Source organism: Onychomys torridus, chromosome 15 (assembly GCF_903995425.1).
Source record: "Onychomys torridus chromosome 15, mOncTor1.1, whole genome shotgun sequence".
NCBI lineage: Eukaryota > Metazoa > Chordata > Mammalia > Rodentia > Cricetidae > Onychomys > Onychomys torridus.
This window is the reverse complement of record NC_050457.1, coordinates 47,813,453-47,830,394: the sequence shown is the minus strand read 5'-3', so window position 1 is coordinate 47,830,394 and position 16,942 is coordinate 47,813,453. Positions and strand designations below refer to the sequence as shown.

At 36.7% G+C, this 16,942-nt stretch overlaps 1 protein-coding gene across 2 annotated transcripts in view; it reads left to right on the top strand.

Annotated features, from left to right (window-relative positions):
- Positions 1 to 16,942, top strand: part of Nipbl (NIPBL cohesin loading factor) — a 167,182-nt gene that overhangs the window by 124,305 nt on the left and 25,935 nt on the right. For both annotated transcript variants that reach the window (XM_036206987.1, XM_036206988.1), the window contains exons 22-32: positions 814 to 896; positions 1,602 to 1,734; positions 2,347 to 2,490; positions 4,503 to 4,592; positions 5,432 to 5,646; positions 5,739 to 5,841; positions 6,369 to 6,467; positions 6,561 to 6,707; positions 7,537 to 7,671; positions 10,539 to 10,637; positions 11,697 to 11,750. In XM_036206987.1, the coding sequence (XP_036062880.1) occupies positions 814 to 896; positions 1,602 to 1,734; positions 2,347 to 2,490; positions 4,503 to 4,592; positions 5,432 to 5,646; positions 5,739 to 5,841; positions 6,369 to 6,467; positions 6,561 to 6,707; positions 7,537 to 7,671; positions 10,539 to 10,637; positions 11,697 to 11,750 (1,302 nt within the window). The remainder of the gene's footprint in view (positions 1 to 813; positions 897 to 1,601; positions 1,735 to 2,346; positions 2,491 to 4,502; positions 4,593 to 5,431; positions 5,647 to 5,738; positions 5,842 to 6,368; positions 6,468 to 6,560; positions 6,708 to 7,536; positions 7,672 to 10,538; positions 10,638 to 11,696; positions 11,751 to 16,942) is intronic.

Sequence of the window (16,942 nt, the reverse complement as noted above, 5' to 3'; positions counted from 1 at the left end):
TGGCTAATTTTCTTACTCAACATTTTTTTGTCAGATTCTTTTTGCACTGAGTTTGACACACAACAATTTCATCATGACTTGCAGTTAAGAGTCCCTTTATAAGGAACTTAGAAGCAGAATTGTTACAGGACACATGCATGTACTTTGCTGGGGGCTATCCATGTTTACTTAAGTGATAGTTCCATTTGCAATCTGATTTACTTATTCTAGTTACTGTAAAATACTACCATGCTCATTTTGTCTTGTTTTGTTTTGTTTCGTTTCTGTTAATGTTACTGATGTAACCTTTTTTTCTATATTTATCACTGAGTTTCTTTAGCTGAGACTGGCTTCGTCTTTTTTTTTTTTATTTTAATCTTTTAATTTGTACTGGAAGTTTCAAGTTTTTGTTTATATTACAGTGGTTTCATAAACTTTGAAGTTAGAATATTCTTTATTGGTTGAATTAGTTTATCTGTTTTAGCTAGAGGTACTGGCAAATATTCTAACACTGAACTATGTATGTTCAATTCTGAAAAAAATAGTTTTGTACATTCACTCCATTTCTTCTTGTTCTGATATGGATCATGATAAACAACTACTAATTACATTTCTGATTATTTTAATAAATTTAAATGAACTCTACCATTGTTCCTAAGTCCTTAGTGTTTTAAAATGTTTAGTATGCCAGCTGGCTTATCCCATTTTTATTTTTAAAAAAAGTCTTAAATACTTAAATGTATTATGTCTCTTCAATAGTCGCATGGCAATAGCAACTGGCCTCATTTAGTCATTGTTTCTTCTGTCTTTATAAAGTTGTCTTTCTCACTCTAGGTTGACCAGGATGTTGTCATTACTAACTCTTATGAAACAGCTATGAGAACAGCCCAGAACTTTCTTTCCATCTTCCTTAAAAAGTGAGTAAGGTCAACAGTGTGCTACTTAGATTCCATAGTGTGGAGTGGTCTATATAGAAAGGAGATTTCCTGCCATAACCAGAACCTCAAATATAATCTGACCTTTAAAATGAGGAACAGAATTAAAAATCTAAAAATGTGTGAATTTGCTTCTGGTAGGACACCAAAATTTTAGTGTTGGATTGTTGGATTTCTAGAATTTTTCTTTACAAAATTTTGAGGCATTCTGCTTGTAAAGCAAAGTTTATGGAAAGAGGGTACTCAAGCCTCATGAGAATTAATGATAACTATAGAAAAATTCATTTCTTAAGAGTTGTTGCAACTTTCAGAGAGTAATGATATCAGTTAATATACTTTATAATTGATAGAGAATGCACCTGGTGTTGGTGGCGCACGCTTTGAATCCCAACACTTGGGAGGCAGAGGCAGTGAATCTCTGTGATTTCAAGGCTAGCCTGGTCTACAAAGCAAGTTCCGGGACAGCCAGGACTATTGCACAGAGAAATCCTGTCTCAAAAAAAAAAAAAAAAAAAATTGATGGAGAATGCCATTTAAAAAAATATATTTATTTTTAGACCTCTTTTAATGTACTCTTATCTACCTTGTTACTAAATAAAGGGGTAGAGGAATATCTACTTAACAAAATTCCGAACATTATGTAAATTAACATCTTTTTTGTATTTTGTTTTTCTTCTTTTTGACTAGATGTGGTAGTAAACAAGGTGAAGAAGATTACAGACCACTTTTTGAAAATTTTGTTCAAGACCTTCTTTCAACAGTCAATAAGCCCGAGTGGCCAGCTGCTGAACTACTCCTTAGTTTGTTAGGGAGACTGTTGGTAAGAGTATAGCATTTAAAGATTATTAATTACTAGAAGACAACATAATGAGGATGTACTCTGATTCACAGATGATGAATTCTTTAAAAATGCGTAAGGAAACATGAACATTGCATCTATTTTTGCATGTGTATAGCTGTACAGTGTATCGTCAATACCTGTAGAAAACAAACTGTCAGTTTTAGCACTCTCATTTCATTACATATAATGGGAATGCTGTTTGAGATGGTCTGGGGTGGGATGTGGTCTTGTTACATCTTTGGTTTAAAACATCTCAACAAGGAGTCCTGAGTTATTAAAATTAACTATTGAAAGCATGACACTGACTAAGGTGAACATTTTGTTATTTTTTTATATTATTTCTAAAATCATATGGCACTTTTTAAGTCCTCATGGTACAGCATAAAAATGGAAAGAAACACAGTGATTTCTCTTTTCATTTTAAAATATATATATTTGGAGTTGTGCAATATAAGTTGTTGCAAACCTTTGAAACCTAACTTTTTATGAATTTGAAAAAGTCATACTACTATTTGAAACTATAGTGATTTATAGACATCAGAATTCTACTCTTGAACCCTTACTTAGTACTATCTCATCTTTGATGTTTAGGTCCATCAGTTTAGTAATAAGTCAACAGAAATGGCTTTACGAGTGGCGTCTCTTGATTACCTTGGAACTGTTGCTGCACGACTGAGAAAAGATGCTGTCACCAGCAAGATGGATCAAGGGTCTATAGAACGGATTTTAAAGCAGGTATTGAAGTAATGAACGTAAATTAATGTGTAAATAGCTGCTTACTTGGTTGCTTTTGGTGTGGGGAAACAAACAGGGTCTAATGTCCCTGTTGATTTCAAACTTGCTGTGTAGTCTAAAGTCGAGGGAGACCTGGAACTCCTGATCCTCCCAAGTGCTGGACATTACAGGCATGTATCACTAGGCCCAGTTTATGGAGTGCTAGGAATTGAACCCAAGGCTTTGTACATTCTAGGCCGACATCCTACCACCTGAACTACTATATCATCCAGCCCTACATGTTCTTACCTTATACCATAATAGTAGATTTTGTAAATTCAAGGAAAATTTGTTTTGTTATTTGGTCCTGAGTGTGATGAGTCCTCACTGTAGTCCAGGCTAGCCTTGAATTCATAATGTCCTCAAGAACTCATCCTAAAGATATAATTTTAGGTCCTTCGCTGGGTCTTCTGAATCCAAAGCCCGTGGAGTAGAGTAGTCAGACCCATCAGAATACTGTAATTTGTGCTCCATTTTGAGTGCTGCTGTGTGGTATATATTTGTACAAATAAGAATTGGCACATAAATATTTGTAATACACTATCAGAAGCAAAAACTTACCATTATTGTATTATTAGTGAATGTAATACTTAAAGTATAATCTATTGCCATCTTTTTTTTTAAGATTTGTTTTATTTCATTTATTTGTGTGAGCGTGTGTATGTGTACGTGTGTATGCAGGATCTGTGGAAACTAAAAGGGTCCATTGGATCCTTTGGAGCTGGAGTTACAGACATTTGTGTGCCACTGAGTGTGGGTGCTAGGATCCAAACTCCAGGCCTCTGATAGAGCAGTAAGCACTTTTAACCAATAGAGCAGTAAGCCTTTTTAACCACTGAGCCATCTTTCCAACCCATCATCATTTTAATGATGAAATTGTCCTTACACTTGACCAGTGAGATGCATTTTGAGCTAGCTTTTGTGCCTTTCTTGACATGTTTCCAATATAAAAGTTTTTGGAGGGTGGGCGTGGGGCAAGGGAGTAGGTCTGTGTTTGTGTTGTGTTTATGGTGTGTGTCCGTTCTAGTGTGTATGCACATAGATGTGTAGGTGCATGTGTGCACGTGCATGTAGATGCCACAGGTCAGTTCAGGGGTTTGTTTTGTTGTGTTTTTTTTCCAATCACTCTTTACCTTATTATCGTTTATTAGTTAAAGGACTAGGATTCTTTGAAGAAATAAATGACCCCACAGATGAGACACTGACAGTAAGAGATGTCTGAAAAGTACCTGTTATATTATAAAATAAAGTCTTCAAAGAATGATGGGAACAGCACTGGGGAGATAGCTCAGTGACAAAGTGCCATGCAAGCTTAGGGACCTGAATTCAGGTCCTAAGAATCCACACAAAGCAAACTTAGTTAAATTCCCAGAACCTACAAATTCATTCCCTTTCTCTATCTAAAGTATTATTCCCACAATAATTATAAAGCTACCTGAAATGTATAATGGGTATTATTTACTAGATTAAAACTTTGATGTACATTCATGAATACAAAATACACAATGAATTCAAGACAATGCTGGGATATGTGAGTCCTATCTCCAGAAAAAAGAAAAAAAATAACAAGTGTCTCCTTTTTCAAATGAATCCAGTACCAGGGCTGGATAGGCTATTTTTGTGATATTTACGTCAACCACTTGTGAACTGTTTAAGATAGCAAATAACTCATTAAGCCAAACTTAGCTATCTGTATGTTTTTGAGAAACCATATTTTTGTTTCTGTATAATAACTATACTTGTTTTCCTTATTGTTATTTTTCCCCTGTTAGGTTTGCATTTACAGCTACACAGTTTATTAAAATGCACCAATAGTTTAGTGATCACATATTTGTGATCCGGTCATTTAGGAGGCTGGGGCAGAGGTTCACAAACTTGACGCCAGCCATAGTGCGACACTGAGAGGTGGGTGGGAGGGTCAGTAACAGACAAACAAGCCACTGATCATCTTGTGGTGGTTGTTTGGGGTTTAGGTTTCCGGAGGAGAAGATGAAATCCAACAATTGCAAAAGGCATTACTTGATTATTTGGATGAGAACACTGAGACTGACCCTTCACTGGTGGTGAGATTCATTTCGCCTTTTAAATTTGTCTTCTAAAAGTAAGGTGGAGAGTTTTAGGGAAATAAAATAAGAAATATTTGGAAATCTTTTTATAGATTATTTTTAAGTCTAGACGAGTCCTAAAAATGAGTATAGGCCACCTGGTGCTGAAGATGATCTGTTAGCATGCAAAGCAGTTGTCAAATTCTTATATATGTGTACATACAGTTCTTTAAAAATGGATATTAAGTAACATATCCAGAATATAACAGGCTGTGTGTACAGTTTGTACACTTTATAGGCCTGGCATAAGTTTATAAACACTTATAAGTTTATAAGTAAATAACACTGCACATAATGGGTTGTTTTCAATTTATTTTTTTAATGGGTGAAATAAAAGAGCTGCAATAACCTCTGTATTATTTTAGCTACCTAGTACAGATATACAGAAGTGCTTCAGTGCTGAATGTTTTAATGTATTTAAAACTTAGGTATTTCTAGCACAGAGAAGATAGGAGTTGAAAACAGATGGAAGTCACTACATTTATTCTAAACTTCTCTAGTGGTCTTACCATCAAATCTTACTGAGCCATATGAAATGTCCTACTCTAAGTATTTGATAGTAGTACTCTAAGATTTAATATGGTCGTTTCTATTAAGTTAGTTTTTTACATTAACAATTAAAGTTATAGTTAAATGTTAAAAAAAAGAAAATTCTGTAATCCAGGATATTTCTGTCTTTATATTTGCTTCTGTCCAATAGAGTTTGTTTCAAAGAAAACCTTAGTACTTCTATTCCTTCTACTCTATTAGAAATGTTACTAATGGCATCAGCTCAAATCTATCTAATGTCTTTCCAGTTTTCTCGTAAATTCTATATAGCCCAATGGTTCCGTGACACAACTCTGGAAACAGAAAAAGCAATGAAATCACAAAAAGATGAAGAATCATCTGATGGAACACATCATGCAAAAGAAATTGAGACAACTGGTCAAATAATGCATCGAGCTGAAAGCCGGAAAAAGTTCCTTAGAAGCATTATCAAAACCACACCGTCTCAGTTCAGCACATTAAAGTAAGATGCAAAGAGAAAATGTGTTGGATAAATATGCATCATAGCTATCCATTTACAAAGAACAAATATAATTGCAATATTTTCTGTTGTAGGATGAACTCTGATACTGTGGACTATGATGATGCGTGCTTGATTGTTCGATACTTGGCCTCTATGAGGCCGTTTGCCCAGAGCTTTGATATTTATTTGACACAGGTAAATTGATTGATAGTTCTGATTGATTTTTTTATTCTGGTTACTTTTAGAGATCGTGGACAGTATGTGTTCATTGTTGAGGGTAGTTTTAAAGGATTGTGAAAACAGCATTTGTCTCTGTTCCATGTTGTTCGCATGTCTTTAGCTTTGCCTACCCTCTACATACTGATTCTTGTCATACAAACAAATAGGCGTGTTTGTATGACATTATAAAAATAAATTGTTCCATTATCAAGTCATGACAAATAATAGTCTTTGATAAAAGTTACACATGAGGTTTTAGTGAAGCTTAATGTTCTTAAATGTATATACAGCAGTATGAATACTGAGGTAAAGGAAAGACCCCAAAATATAGAATGCTTTTTGTGTGTACTAGTCTCTGTCAAGTTTTTGGACTGGAAAGATAATGTATCATTTTACTCACACATAATAAACAAAAGGTAGTGAGTAGTGGATTGTGTTCTTTCATATATATTCATGCTGTATTTTCTTAAATTTTATGTGTTATATTAATGTTTGCCTGGCAGATACTACGAGTTCTTGGTGAAAATGCAATTGCCGTTCGAACAAAAGCCATGAAGTGTTTATCTGAGGTTGTTGCTGTAGACCCCAGTATTCTAGCAAGGGTAAAAGCAAAAATACTCTTTCTTGCTTTTTTTATTGAAATTTGAAGATTATCTCTGCTCTGCTACAAATGGTATTCTCTCACTCTTCCTTAGCTTGACATGCAGCGAGGAGTCCATGGACGATTAATGGATAACTCCACTAGTGTTCGAGAGGCAGCCGTGGAATTACTAGGTCGATTTGTCCTTTGTCGACCTCAGCTTGCTGAGCAGTATTATGATATGCTGATTGAAAGAATATTGGTATTTTCTTCTGTTTTATAGTAATTTAAGAATATAATTTGCTTTAAACATCACTAAATTAATCTTAAAAAGTATAAATACCAATTACAGTTTTATATTGCCTAATCTGTGGGCTATAGCATCATTCCAACGAAGGTTATGCTTTCAAGAGGCAAGTTATTCAATATTATGAAGCCAATTGTTGGTGAAAATAAGATCTGTTTTTTTCAATTACTGTTATACCAATTTTTAATGAGTAATTGATAGTAATTATGTATGATAGTTAACTGGTTTTAGAGAATACTCTAGAATCATTATATTATCACTGCAGAGTGAGTGTGTGTCTGTCCGTCTCCCCATCTGAGAATTACTTTCATGGCAGGCACACCACAAGCGTATTGATTTGTTATAGAATCAATGCATTAGCACACAAAATTCTGTAACACTTCAGTGACAAATATTTATTACCATTAGTATAGTACAAGAGTAGTTAGTGCCGAAAGTTTTAAACACTTTGTTGTCTACATCATAGATAGCATTTCATATGCTATTGAAGTACCAGACAGTTTCTAAAAGTTTATCATCTTTTTCAAATCTGGTGAATTTATTCTCTGGTCTTGAGTTCATTACTAAGTGTATATACTTCCATGTTATATCATATTTTAAAAGTAAGGACAGTAATCTAAATGTCATATTTATATCATGTAAAGAGTAAATATGCAACATAATTTTCATTTAACAAATAGGGATTATAATGCTTATAAGAAATCTTTAACTTCATTTTGTCAAATTTCACACACTTAAAACACTTGAATTTTCCTAACATTTGAAAATATATTTTTGTCCTTAGGATACTGGTATCAGTGTCAGGAAAAGGGTAATAAAGATTTTAAGAGACATCTGTATTGAACAACCAACATTTCCAAAAATTACAGAAATGTGTGTAAAAATGATTCGTAGAGTCAATGATGAAGAGGGCATTAAGGTAAGATGAAAATTTCTTTTTCATTAATGTTTACAGCAATTTAGGTATTTACTGAATCTAATTTTTTATTTTGTTTCTAGAGTTTATATTAATAAAATGTGATCTTTCCCCACCTATTCAACCATTACAATATTTGTGTATTTAACTATAGAAACTATTATATCCAGAGAGATTACAAGGTTATCTGGATTTTTAAATAGTATGTTGATTTTCAGTTACAGACTTCCCTACAACCTATACGGCATATTCTTAATTGAGATTCCTTCTATCAGATGTCTTTAGCTGGTGTCTAGTTGACATAAAACTATCCCACGTAATTGATCCCTTGTCAGCTTGACATGCAAACAAATCACTGTAAAGCCACAACTTTTCCTTTCTTGTTCATCCTCAAGATCATACATTAATATAAACTTCACAATATGAAGCATTTTAAAAACTTAAAAAGTCCCAACCGGGCGGTGGTAGTGCGTGCCTTTAATCCCAGCACTCTGGAGGCAGAGGCAGGTGGATCTCTGTGAATTTGAGGCCAGCCAACACTACACTGAGAAACACTGTCTCAAAAAACAAAAAAAAAAAGAGCCACATTCTTACAAATTCAAACATTTTAAAAATTTAGTCTATTAAAAAAAAAGTCTCTTAAAATAGAAAGTCTCAACCATGGGCTCTGATAAAATCAAAATAAAGTTAAATACTTTATTTCAAGAAGGGAAAACCAAGGCACAGTTGCAGTCAGATAAATTCGGGAACTAGACTCCAAATAGTGTAAATCACTTAATGTCCAATATCTGGGATTGATTCACTCACAATGTGGGCTCCTCCAAAGGGCCTGGGTCACTTCTCAGGCTCCACACTGCAATAGCTTGTCTTCAAGACTCAGGCTGGCTCCACTCCAGGGCTGCTGCTGTTCTTGGCGGTCATCCCATGGTTCTGGCATTTCAAAATACCGGGCCTTCTACTGCAACTGGACTGCACTTTCACTAATAGTCTCTCATGGACCCTCTTCATGATGCCACACCTCCACCTTATTTCATGACCATTTCAGTCCTGGGGCTTCCACTGCTACTCTGGCTGCACTTTCACAATTAGCCTCTCCTGACTTCTCACAATGCCAAGCCTCAGCTGCTCTCCATGACCCCTTTATGCCTTCAAAACCAGTACCACCTGGGAGACTCGTAGACATGACCAAGTTTGGCTGCCAGCACAAGGTACAGCCTTGGCCACCTCTAAACACAGCTTGTGTGTGCTGACTCTGAGAAAAGACTTCCCACAAGATTTAACCTCAGTGATGCTGATCCCTTCTTGATCACTTCCAATTTTTCTGCTCTAGCTAACCAGCATCTATTGTCCCAATAGAGCAAAGGCTTTTCTCCAGTGGTTCTGGTATCTTGTTAATCACAGCTAGCCAGAATCATAAATTCTTAATTCAAAATAGCAAATGGCTCTGAAAATGTCATTAAGGGACTCACAAACGTCCTTCTGAAACTTCACAACCCAGGCCTCCATTTTCTGCATTGCTCTCAACATTCTTCAATCTCCCCCAAAAGAGCTCCCCAAGCTCCCAACACTCAGTGGTTTTTCTTGCCCAAAAGAAAAGTCCTTCACAGTCCTGCCAAAAATAACATGGTCAGTCCGTGACAGAAGTGGCCCACTATCCTGTTAACCGATTTCTGGACTAGTAGGGTTACTCGTGCTATGATGGAACATCACAAACAACTTCCTATCACTGTTCATCACTGGAAGAAGTCAGGACAGGAACTCAAACAGGGCTGGAACTTGGAAGCAGGAGCTCATACCAAGTCCGTGAAGGAGTGTTTGCTCCCTCTGGCTTGCTCAGCCTACTTTCTTATAGATCCCAGGACTTAAGAGGTGGCCGCACCCACAATGGGCTGGGCTCTCTCCACCCTTCAATCACTAATTAAGAAAATGCCTTGCAGCTAGATCTTATGGAGGCATTTTCTTAATTGAGGTTCCTTCCCCTCAGATGACTTTAGCTTGTGTCAAGTTGACACAAAAGTATCCAGCACAGGTTTTTCCCTTTAAAGCAATAAAAGGGAGCTGCGTAGATAGTAGTGAGTAAGAGTATTTGTTCTACAAGCATGAGGACCTGAGTTCAAATCTCCAGAACCCACATTAAAAGCTGGACATGGCTACATATGCCTGTACCTAGCATTGGGCAGGTGGAGACAGGCAGATTCTGAGGGCTTGCTGGTTAGCCAGCCTAGCCAAAACAGCCAGCTTCCAATTCAGTGAGAGCTCATGTCTCAAGACAGCTATGTGGAAAAATAATAACTGTAAACAACCTGATGACCTGCTGTGGTCTCTTATGTACACTCATGAGCATACACACCCACATATGTATATGCATACAGCACACACACAAAAATAAATAAAGTAAAACACTAAAAGTGCTTTTAGTCTGATCAAAAACATTTCAGGGGCTGGAGAGATGGCTCGTCAGTGTGCTTGCTACTCTTGTAGAGAACCCCCATTTCCAGCACCCATACCAGGTGGCTCACCGCCACCTGCACTCTAGCTTCAAAGGATCCAACAACTCCTCTGGCTCCTGCAGGCACTTGCACATAGATAATGCACATCTACACAGGCACACATACATAAATATGTGTTTAAAAAAGCTATAGGTTAAACATAGTATTGCCTGTCATCACCAGTTTGAAAAAGTTCATAATTTGATAAGTCAGTTGGTCATTTTAATCATGAATAAATTTATAATAAACTCTTGAAATTTTGTTTTTTAGCTAGCTGTAGCTTTGTGTTGGGCCTTAATGGGAATTTACAATTAAAAGTTTGCCATTATTGTTGTTAGTAATTGACTGGGTTTCTTTTTTTTTTTTTTTTTTTTTTTCTAGAAACTAGTAAATGAAACATTCCAAAAACTCTGGTTTACTCCAACTCCACATAATGACAAGGAAGCAATGACAAGGAAAATCTTAAACATCACTGATGTGGTAAGAACAATGGACAGGGGTGTGCGCTTACTGAGTGCCAAGCTAGCTGAAGCCCACTGCGTCTTAGGAGGCTAGAGGCAATGATGAAATACCTAGCCGTGCCTGGTGTTAGTACGCTTTCCAGTATGCCAGGAGCTTCTCCTGGGGTTTAAGGAAAAGGAAAAGGATGTTTGCACATGGCTCTGCTTCTTGACACTCATATGTAGAAGCATTGATGGTGAAGTTTTCCGTACTTCCATAATTGAAAAAGGAAGAGAGAAAGAAGAGGACAGCTGTGGGCTGCTGCACTAGCAACCTGCAGATAACATTTAGAGTAGTTTAGGCTTTAACACGTAAATGAGCCGTAATTTGCTGATGTGTGTTGAATATTACCAATTTTATAGACTCAGCTACACGATCATCTTCATTTTCACTGTTACAGTAAAGAGTTAAGTCTAAAGGGTTAAGGAATAATTATTTTTATTTTCATTTTTTTGAGACCTCACAGATTTTTCTGATAGAGGATGGCATAAGCTATTTTTATATGATTTGATACCATATTAGTCTTTTTAATATTAAACTAATTTCTTTAATGTTTTCCATATTGGCAAGTATTTTAGTTACTGGGAAAAAAATTTACTTTAAATATAACCTTTCGGGTTTGGGGATTTAACTCAGTGGTAGAGTGCTTTCTTAGCAAGCGCAAGGCCCTAGGTTCAGTCCTCAGCTCTGAGAAAGAAAAAAAAAAGACAAAAAATAATAATAATAAAAAATATAACCTTTCAAATTAAAAAAGTAGGCATACACTTAATGTTACAGCATAACTAAAATGTCTGCTTTAAAATAAATGTCTTTTTTTTTTTTTAACGTAAAATTTTAACATTTCCCCTTCCCTTCTTCCCTCCAAACTTTCCCCTATACCCCTCATTGCTGTCTTTAAATCCATGGCCTCTTTTTTCATTGTTATTACATGTATGTATGTGTATGCATACATATTCCTAGACATATCCTTTCAGTCTTTATAGTGTTACTATAAATGCTTTAATTTTAGTAGTTTCATTGACTTTCTTTTCACTGTAGGTTGCAGCATGTAGAGATACTGGATATGACTGGTTTGAGCAACTCCTTCAAAATGTGAGTGTAATTTTGATGACATGAAATCTAGTAAATGGTCTTTATCATTTTAAAAATAACTTTTCAGGGCTGGAGAGATGGCTCAGTGGTTAAGAGCACTGGCTGTTCTTCCAGAGGTCAATTCCCAGCAACCACATGGTAGCTTACAGCTGTCTATAATGGGATCTGATGCCCTCTTCTGATGTGCCAGGTGTACAGGCAGATGGAGCACCATATACATAAAATAAATAAAAACAAACTTTTCAGTTCTTCCTTAAATATTTGTCTTTAGTAGGAGAAACTTCAGTATGTTAAGCTGTGAGTTTTAATTTCCATATTAAGTCAGTTATCTAGTTCACTGCTAAAAATGTTTTCTGAATTACTAATTAATCTATAGGTAACCCCTGTAAAAGGGTCATTTGACCCCCACACTCCAAGGGGTTGTGACCCATAGGTTGAGAACCACTGATCTAGAGACTACTCATGAGATCTTTAAATAAAAATAACATTAAATACATAATTATTTGGCATATTACGAAGTATATAGACTTTCTTTTAGTGGTATAAAATTAAACCACAATTTGGACTTTTAGAAATTTTCAAATAAGCATATTCATCTCCCAACTGTAAAAGTTACTAGTATTTTCAGTCTTTTTTGGAAGTTGGCAGCCTGTGGGGAGCTAGAAAAGAATGGTAGGTGGCCTGTCATTCTCCACTTTATTCTCTGAGACTCTCACTGAATATGAAGTTTACTGATTTGGCTAGGCTGGCTAACCAGCAAGCTCTTTCCGCCTCTCAGTGCTGGGGTTCCAGACAGCAGCCCTTCCCAAGTTTTATGAGGGTGCCAAGGGTTTGAACTATGGTCCCCAAGCTCTTCCCCACTGAGTTATTTTTGGAGGCAGTATCTCACTTTTTTCCTCAGGATTGCTCTCGAAACTCTAGACGCGGTGATACTTCCTCCTCTGCCTACCCATCAACTCTTCTTTGATCTGTCTTTCCTCCATCCCTCTTTCTTTCACGGCAGTGGGGGAAGGGGGCAAGGCACGTGTGTACAGGCCAGATGAGAGCATTGGGTCCCCTGTATTACAGGTGCTTGTGATTTGGAAGAACAGTAAGTGCTCATAAACTCTGAGCTATTTCTCCAGCCTCAGACACAGAAACTTTCACGTGTTACACGTGACAGAGAAATAACCTCTGCAACTGTGTATGCATACATTTCTAGAGGAAACAGGAAGAGCATAAGGAGTGGCCCCTGGGGCTCTCAGGAATTCTAAAGTCAAGACTATACAGCACACCTACCCTTTCCATACTTCAGACATGCATGCATATGTTCCATTTAACAACTTTCAGAAATTTATAATCTTACAGAAGTTTTTCTTGTGAATCAGTAATTTTCTGTATATGGGATATAATTTCTTAAGGAAACTTCAAGTAGTACTACATTAAATAACTTCAAATTCAATTTATGCCAAGTGAAAGACTTACACAGAAGAGTATTATTCCACATATATATGTGTGTATGTTTGTATGTATAAACAGGTGCGAGTTAGCATTTCTAGCCATTAGTCCATTAGCATTTCTGTCCTTTGTCTTCTGTCATCTGATTCCTCAAGTTTTGTGAATTCTGCAGTGTAAAATGTGGCCCTTGTTTGTTTTCTGTCATATATTCAACTTCATTTAGGAAGTAAACACTCTCAACATGAACTGCTGAGAGTAGTCATTGCTTATGCATGTTGCACACATTTCCTATGATGTGTTCTCATGTGTTTAAGAGTCCCGTGTTTCTCCTTGTGTTGCTGAGAGTTGAAGCTCCAGCTTTCTGAGTACAAAGCAATCATTCTACTACGGAGTTGAGTTATACCTAGCCCTCTCCTCCTATGTTTTCTTGTTCTTTTCGTTTTAAGACAGGGGTCTCATTGTGTAGACCTTCTGACCTGGAACTCTGTATATAGAAACCAGGCTGGCCTTGAACTCACCGAGATCCCCCTGCTTCTGCCTCCAGTGTGCTTAGATTAAAGACGTGTGTCAACCCACATTGCATGATCCAGTACTCTTAAGGTTGAGACAGGAAAATCTTGACTTCAAGTACAGCACGCTATCTAGAAAGACTGTTCTATAAAATAGCAAACACAAAAAGAAAAGATATATTTATTTGTTTGTTTGTTTGTTTGGCTTTTCAAAACTAGGTTTCTCTGTGTAGCTCTGGCTGTCCAGGAACTCATTCTGTAGAGCAGGCTGGCCTCGAACTCAGAGAGATTGACCTATCTCTGCCTCCTGAGTGCTGTGAGTAAAAGCCTGGGCGACCACTGCCCAGCTAAAGAGAGATAATTAAGGGGTGGAAACTGTTAAGGGCACTTGTTGCTCTTGCAGAAGACCTGAGTTCTTTTCCCAGTATCCATATCATAGCTCCCAACCATCTGTAATTCCAGTCCCAGCAACTCCTGACACCCTATTCTGACCTCTGAGGTCACCAGACATGCAGATGCTATATACATGCAGGCAAAACACTCATACATATAAAATAATAAATAGATCTAAATAAAAAATAATATGTGTCTGTAAACACTGCCGCTCAGTGAGAATAGGTTATAGGCTGTGCCTTTCTGCTCTAGAAATCTAAAATCTGAAGTACTTCCAAGTTTGAAATATTTGAGCACTGAGATGACTTTTGCAAATTGAAAATCCCACACTTGATCTCATTTGACAGCCAAACTCACACATACTAAAATTACCTGTAAGCAATTTATATAAGGAGTATATGAAACTTAAATGAGTTTCCTATTTAGATCTCTGTCCCTTGCCCAAGCATCTCCTCCTTTGTGTTGTATGTAAATAACCTAAAATGTAGATGACCTCAAGTCTCAAGCATTTCACATCAGCATTTCACCTGTACAATTGCTTTGGAAAAGATGATTTCAAGTACACACCATTGAAAATTGACTTCATCTACACACAGAAGAGTGGCTAGATGGCTTGTGGCATACAAAGAAGATTGCTAACTAGCAGTGAAGTGATAAAACTAACTATCTGCAACAACCTCAATTAAAGTTAGGTCATAATGTTGAGTAAAAACACAAGACCCAAAACACTAACCAAATTACATTTTTGAAGATGAAAATTTAAATTAAAAAAAAAAAAAAAGCTATCAGGACAAAGCACTCGGGAGGCAGGAGCAGGCAGATAGATCTCTGTGAGTTCAAGGCCAGCCTGGTCTACATAGTGAGTTCCAGGACACCCAGAGCTGTATAGTGAGATCCTATGTCAGAAAAAGATAACAATAACCACAAAATTGCCAGCTTAGGCATTTCTTTATGCAAAGGGGTAATAAAATGTCTTGAATTATTTCATAGGATAAGAAAGCAAATACCTTGGTAGATACAAATTACTGGAAATGTTCTTGACTTGGGTTTATTCTTTATAATTAATATATTAATGTATTGTTTATAATTAATATATTAAATCACATACCAGTCAGCAGTGATAGTGTCATGAACCAAAATTTATAATAAATTACTTTGCAGTTGGGGATTTAGCTCAGTGGTAGAGTGCTCACCCAGCAAGCGCAAGGCCCTGGGTTCGATCCTCAACTAAAAAAAAAAAAAAGAAAAGAAAAGAAAAATAAATTATTTTGCATGTACTTGATGCCTTAGGAAAAAGTGAACAAGAAATAGTTTGGGTAGTTGCATTGCTTTATGTAAACCAAACTAGAGTATGATATTAGTAGCTGTGCTTAAGAAAATGAATTATAGCTTGGATCAAGGGAAATTTGCTGTTTGTTTATAATTGAAAATTGGGGCTGTCTTTTATTTATCTTTTAATTGAACAATGATGCTATGCATATTTCATATTGTTCTGGTTGCTGTCACTCATTTTAAACTATCCAGGTGATTTTTTTTTTTTAACCTGAGGGCAGTTTTATTAACATTTGAGAGAAAAACAGCAGGAAAGATGCAGAAGGATCTCTGAGTTCAAGGACAAACAGGGCTACATAGACAGATTGGGGAGGGCAGGGCAGGGGATGGGGTGGGTGGACCAAAAGGAAGGAAAGAAGCCATGTCTTAAATTAGGGTGCATGGAAGCCTACAGGTTCAGCAGTGGGGCTTCACAGGCAGCTTCATGGCAAGGAGAAGAGAAATAGCTTCTGAAAAGATTGAGGAAGACCAGAATCGTCAGAAAAGTCCAGAATGCTCAGACTTGGTCCAGTAAAACTAGAAAAAAAATTTTTTATTTAAAGATGGAAAGGGAAACTGGGCAGTGGTGGCGCACACCTTTAATTCCAGCACTCCGGAGGCAGAGGCAGGTGGGTCTCTGTGAGTTTGAGGCCAGGCTGGGCTACAGAGCGAAATCCAGGACAGGTGCAAAGCTACACAGAGAAACCCTGTCTCAAAAAAAAAAAGGAAAGGAAAGGGAAGGCTAGAAAGTTCAGAGCACTTATTGTTTGTAACAGAGGACCTGGGTTTTGATTCTCAGCAGCCACATGGCAGCTCATAACCACTGATAACTCAGATCCCTAGAGATCCAACACCCTCTTCGGACCTCCATTGGTACCACGCATGCACTTGGTGCACAAACATACATGCAAGCAAAACACTCATACATAAAATAAAATAAATAAATAAATAAAACAAAAAAGGAAACTTACACTTTTCTGCATTTAAGACTCAGAAATTCATGCCTATAAGCACTGCACTCAGGAAGCAGACAGGTGTGAGTTTGAGGCCAACCTGGTGTACAAATTGAGTTCCAACACAGCCATAGCAATAAAAAGAAACAGTCTCAAAAAAAACAAAAAACAAATGAAAAAGACTCAGAAAAGCTGGCAACCCAGCAATATAGTGCTCTTTGTAAACATCCATGCATCTTGTAGTGAAAGTTTACAATCATGCATTTTTACAATGTGAATATTGAAGTTTTGTTTTACTTCATTTTAGTTCCTCTCATATGAGCCACTCGTGACTTGTTACACCTCTGTCAGACACACGGAGATGGAATGTGTATGTTAGTACAGAAAGTTAGGTCTGATAGCTCTGGAGAACTCTCCACAGAAATGAAATGCAACTTTCTTTTAAATCCCTAGAAATATTCAGCTAATTATTATTGACAAAACAGATATGCCTTAAGTCATTTTTTTCCAGTGACCTATGATTATAAGATTGGATTGGTTTTTTTTTTTTTTTTTGTTTTGCGAGACAGGGTTTCTCTGTGTAGTTTGG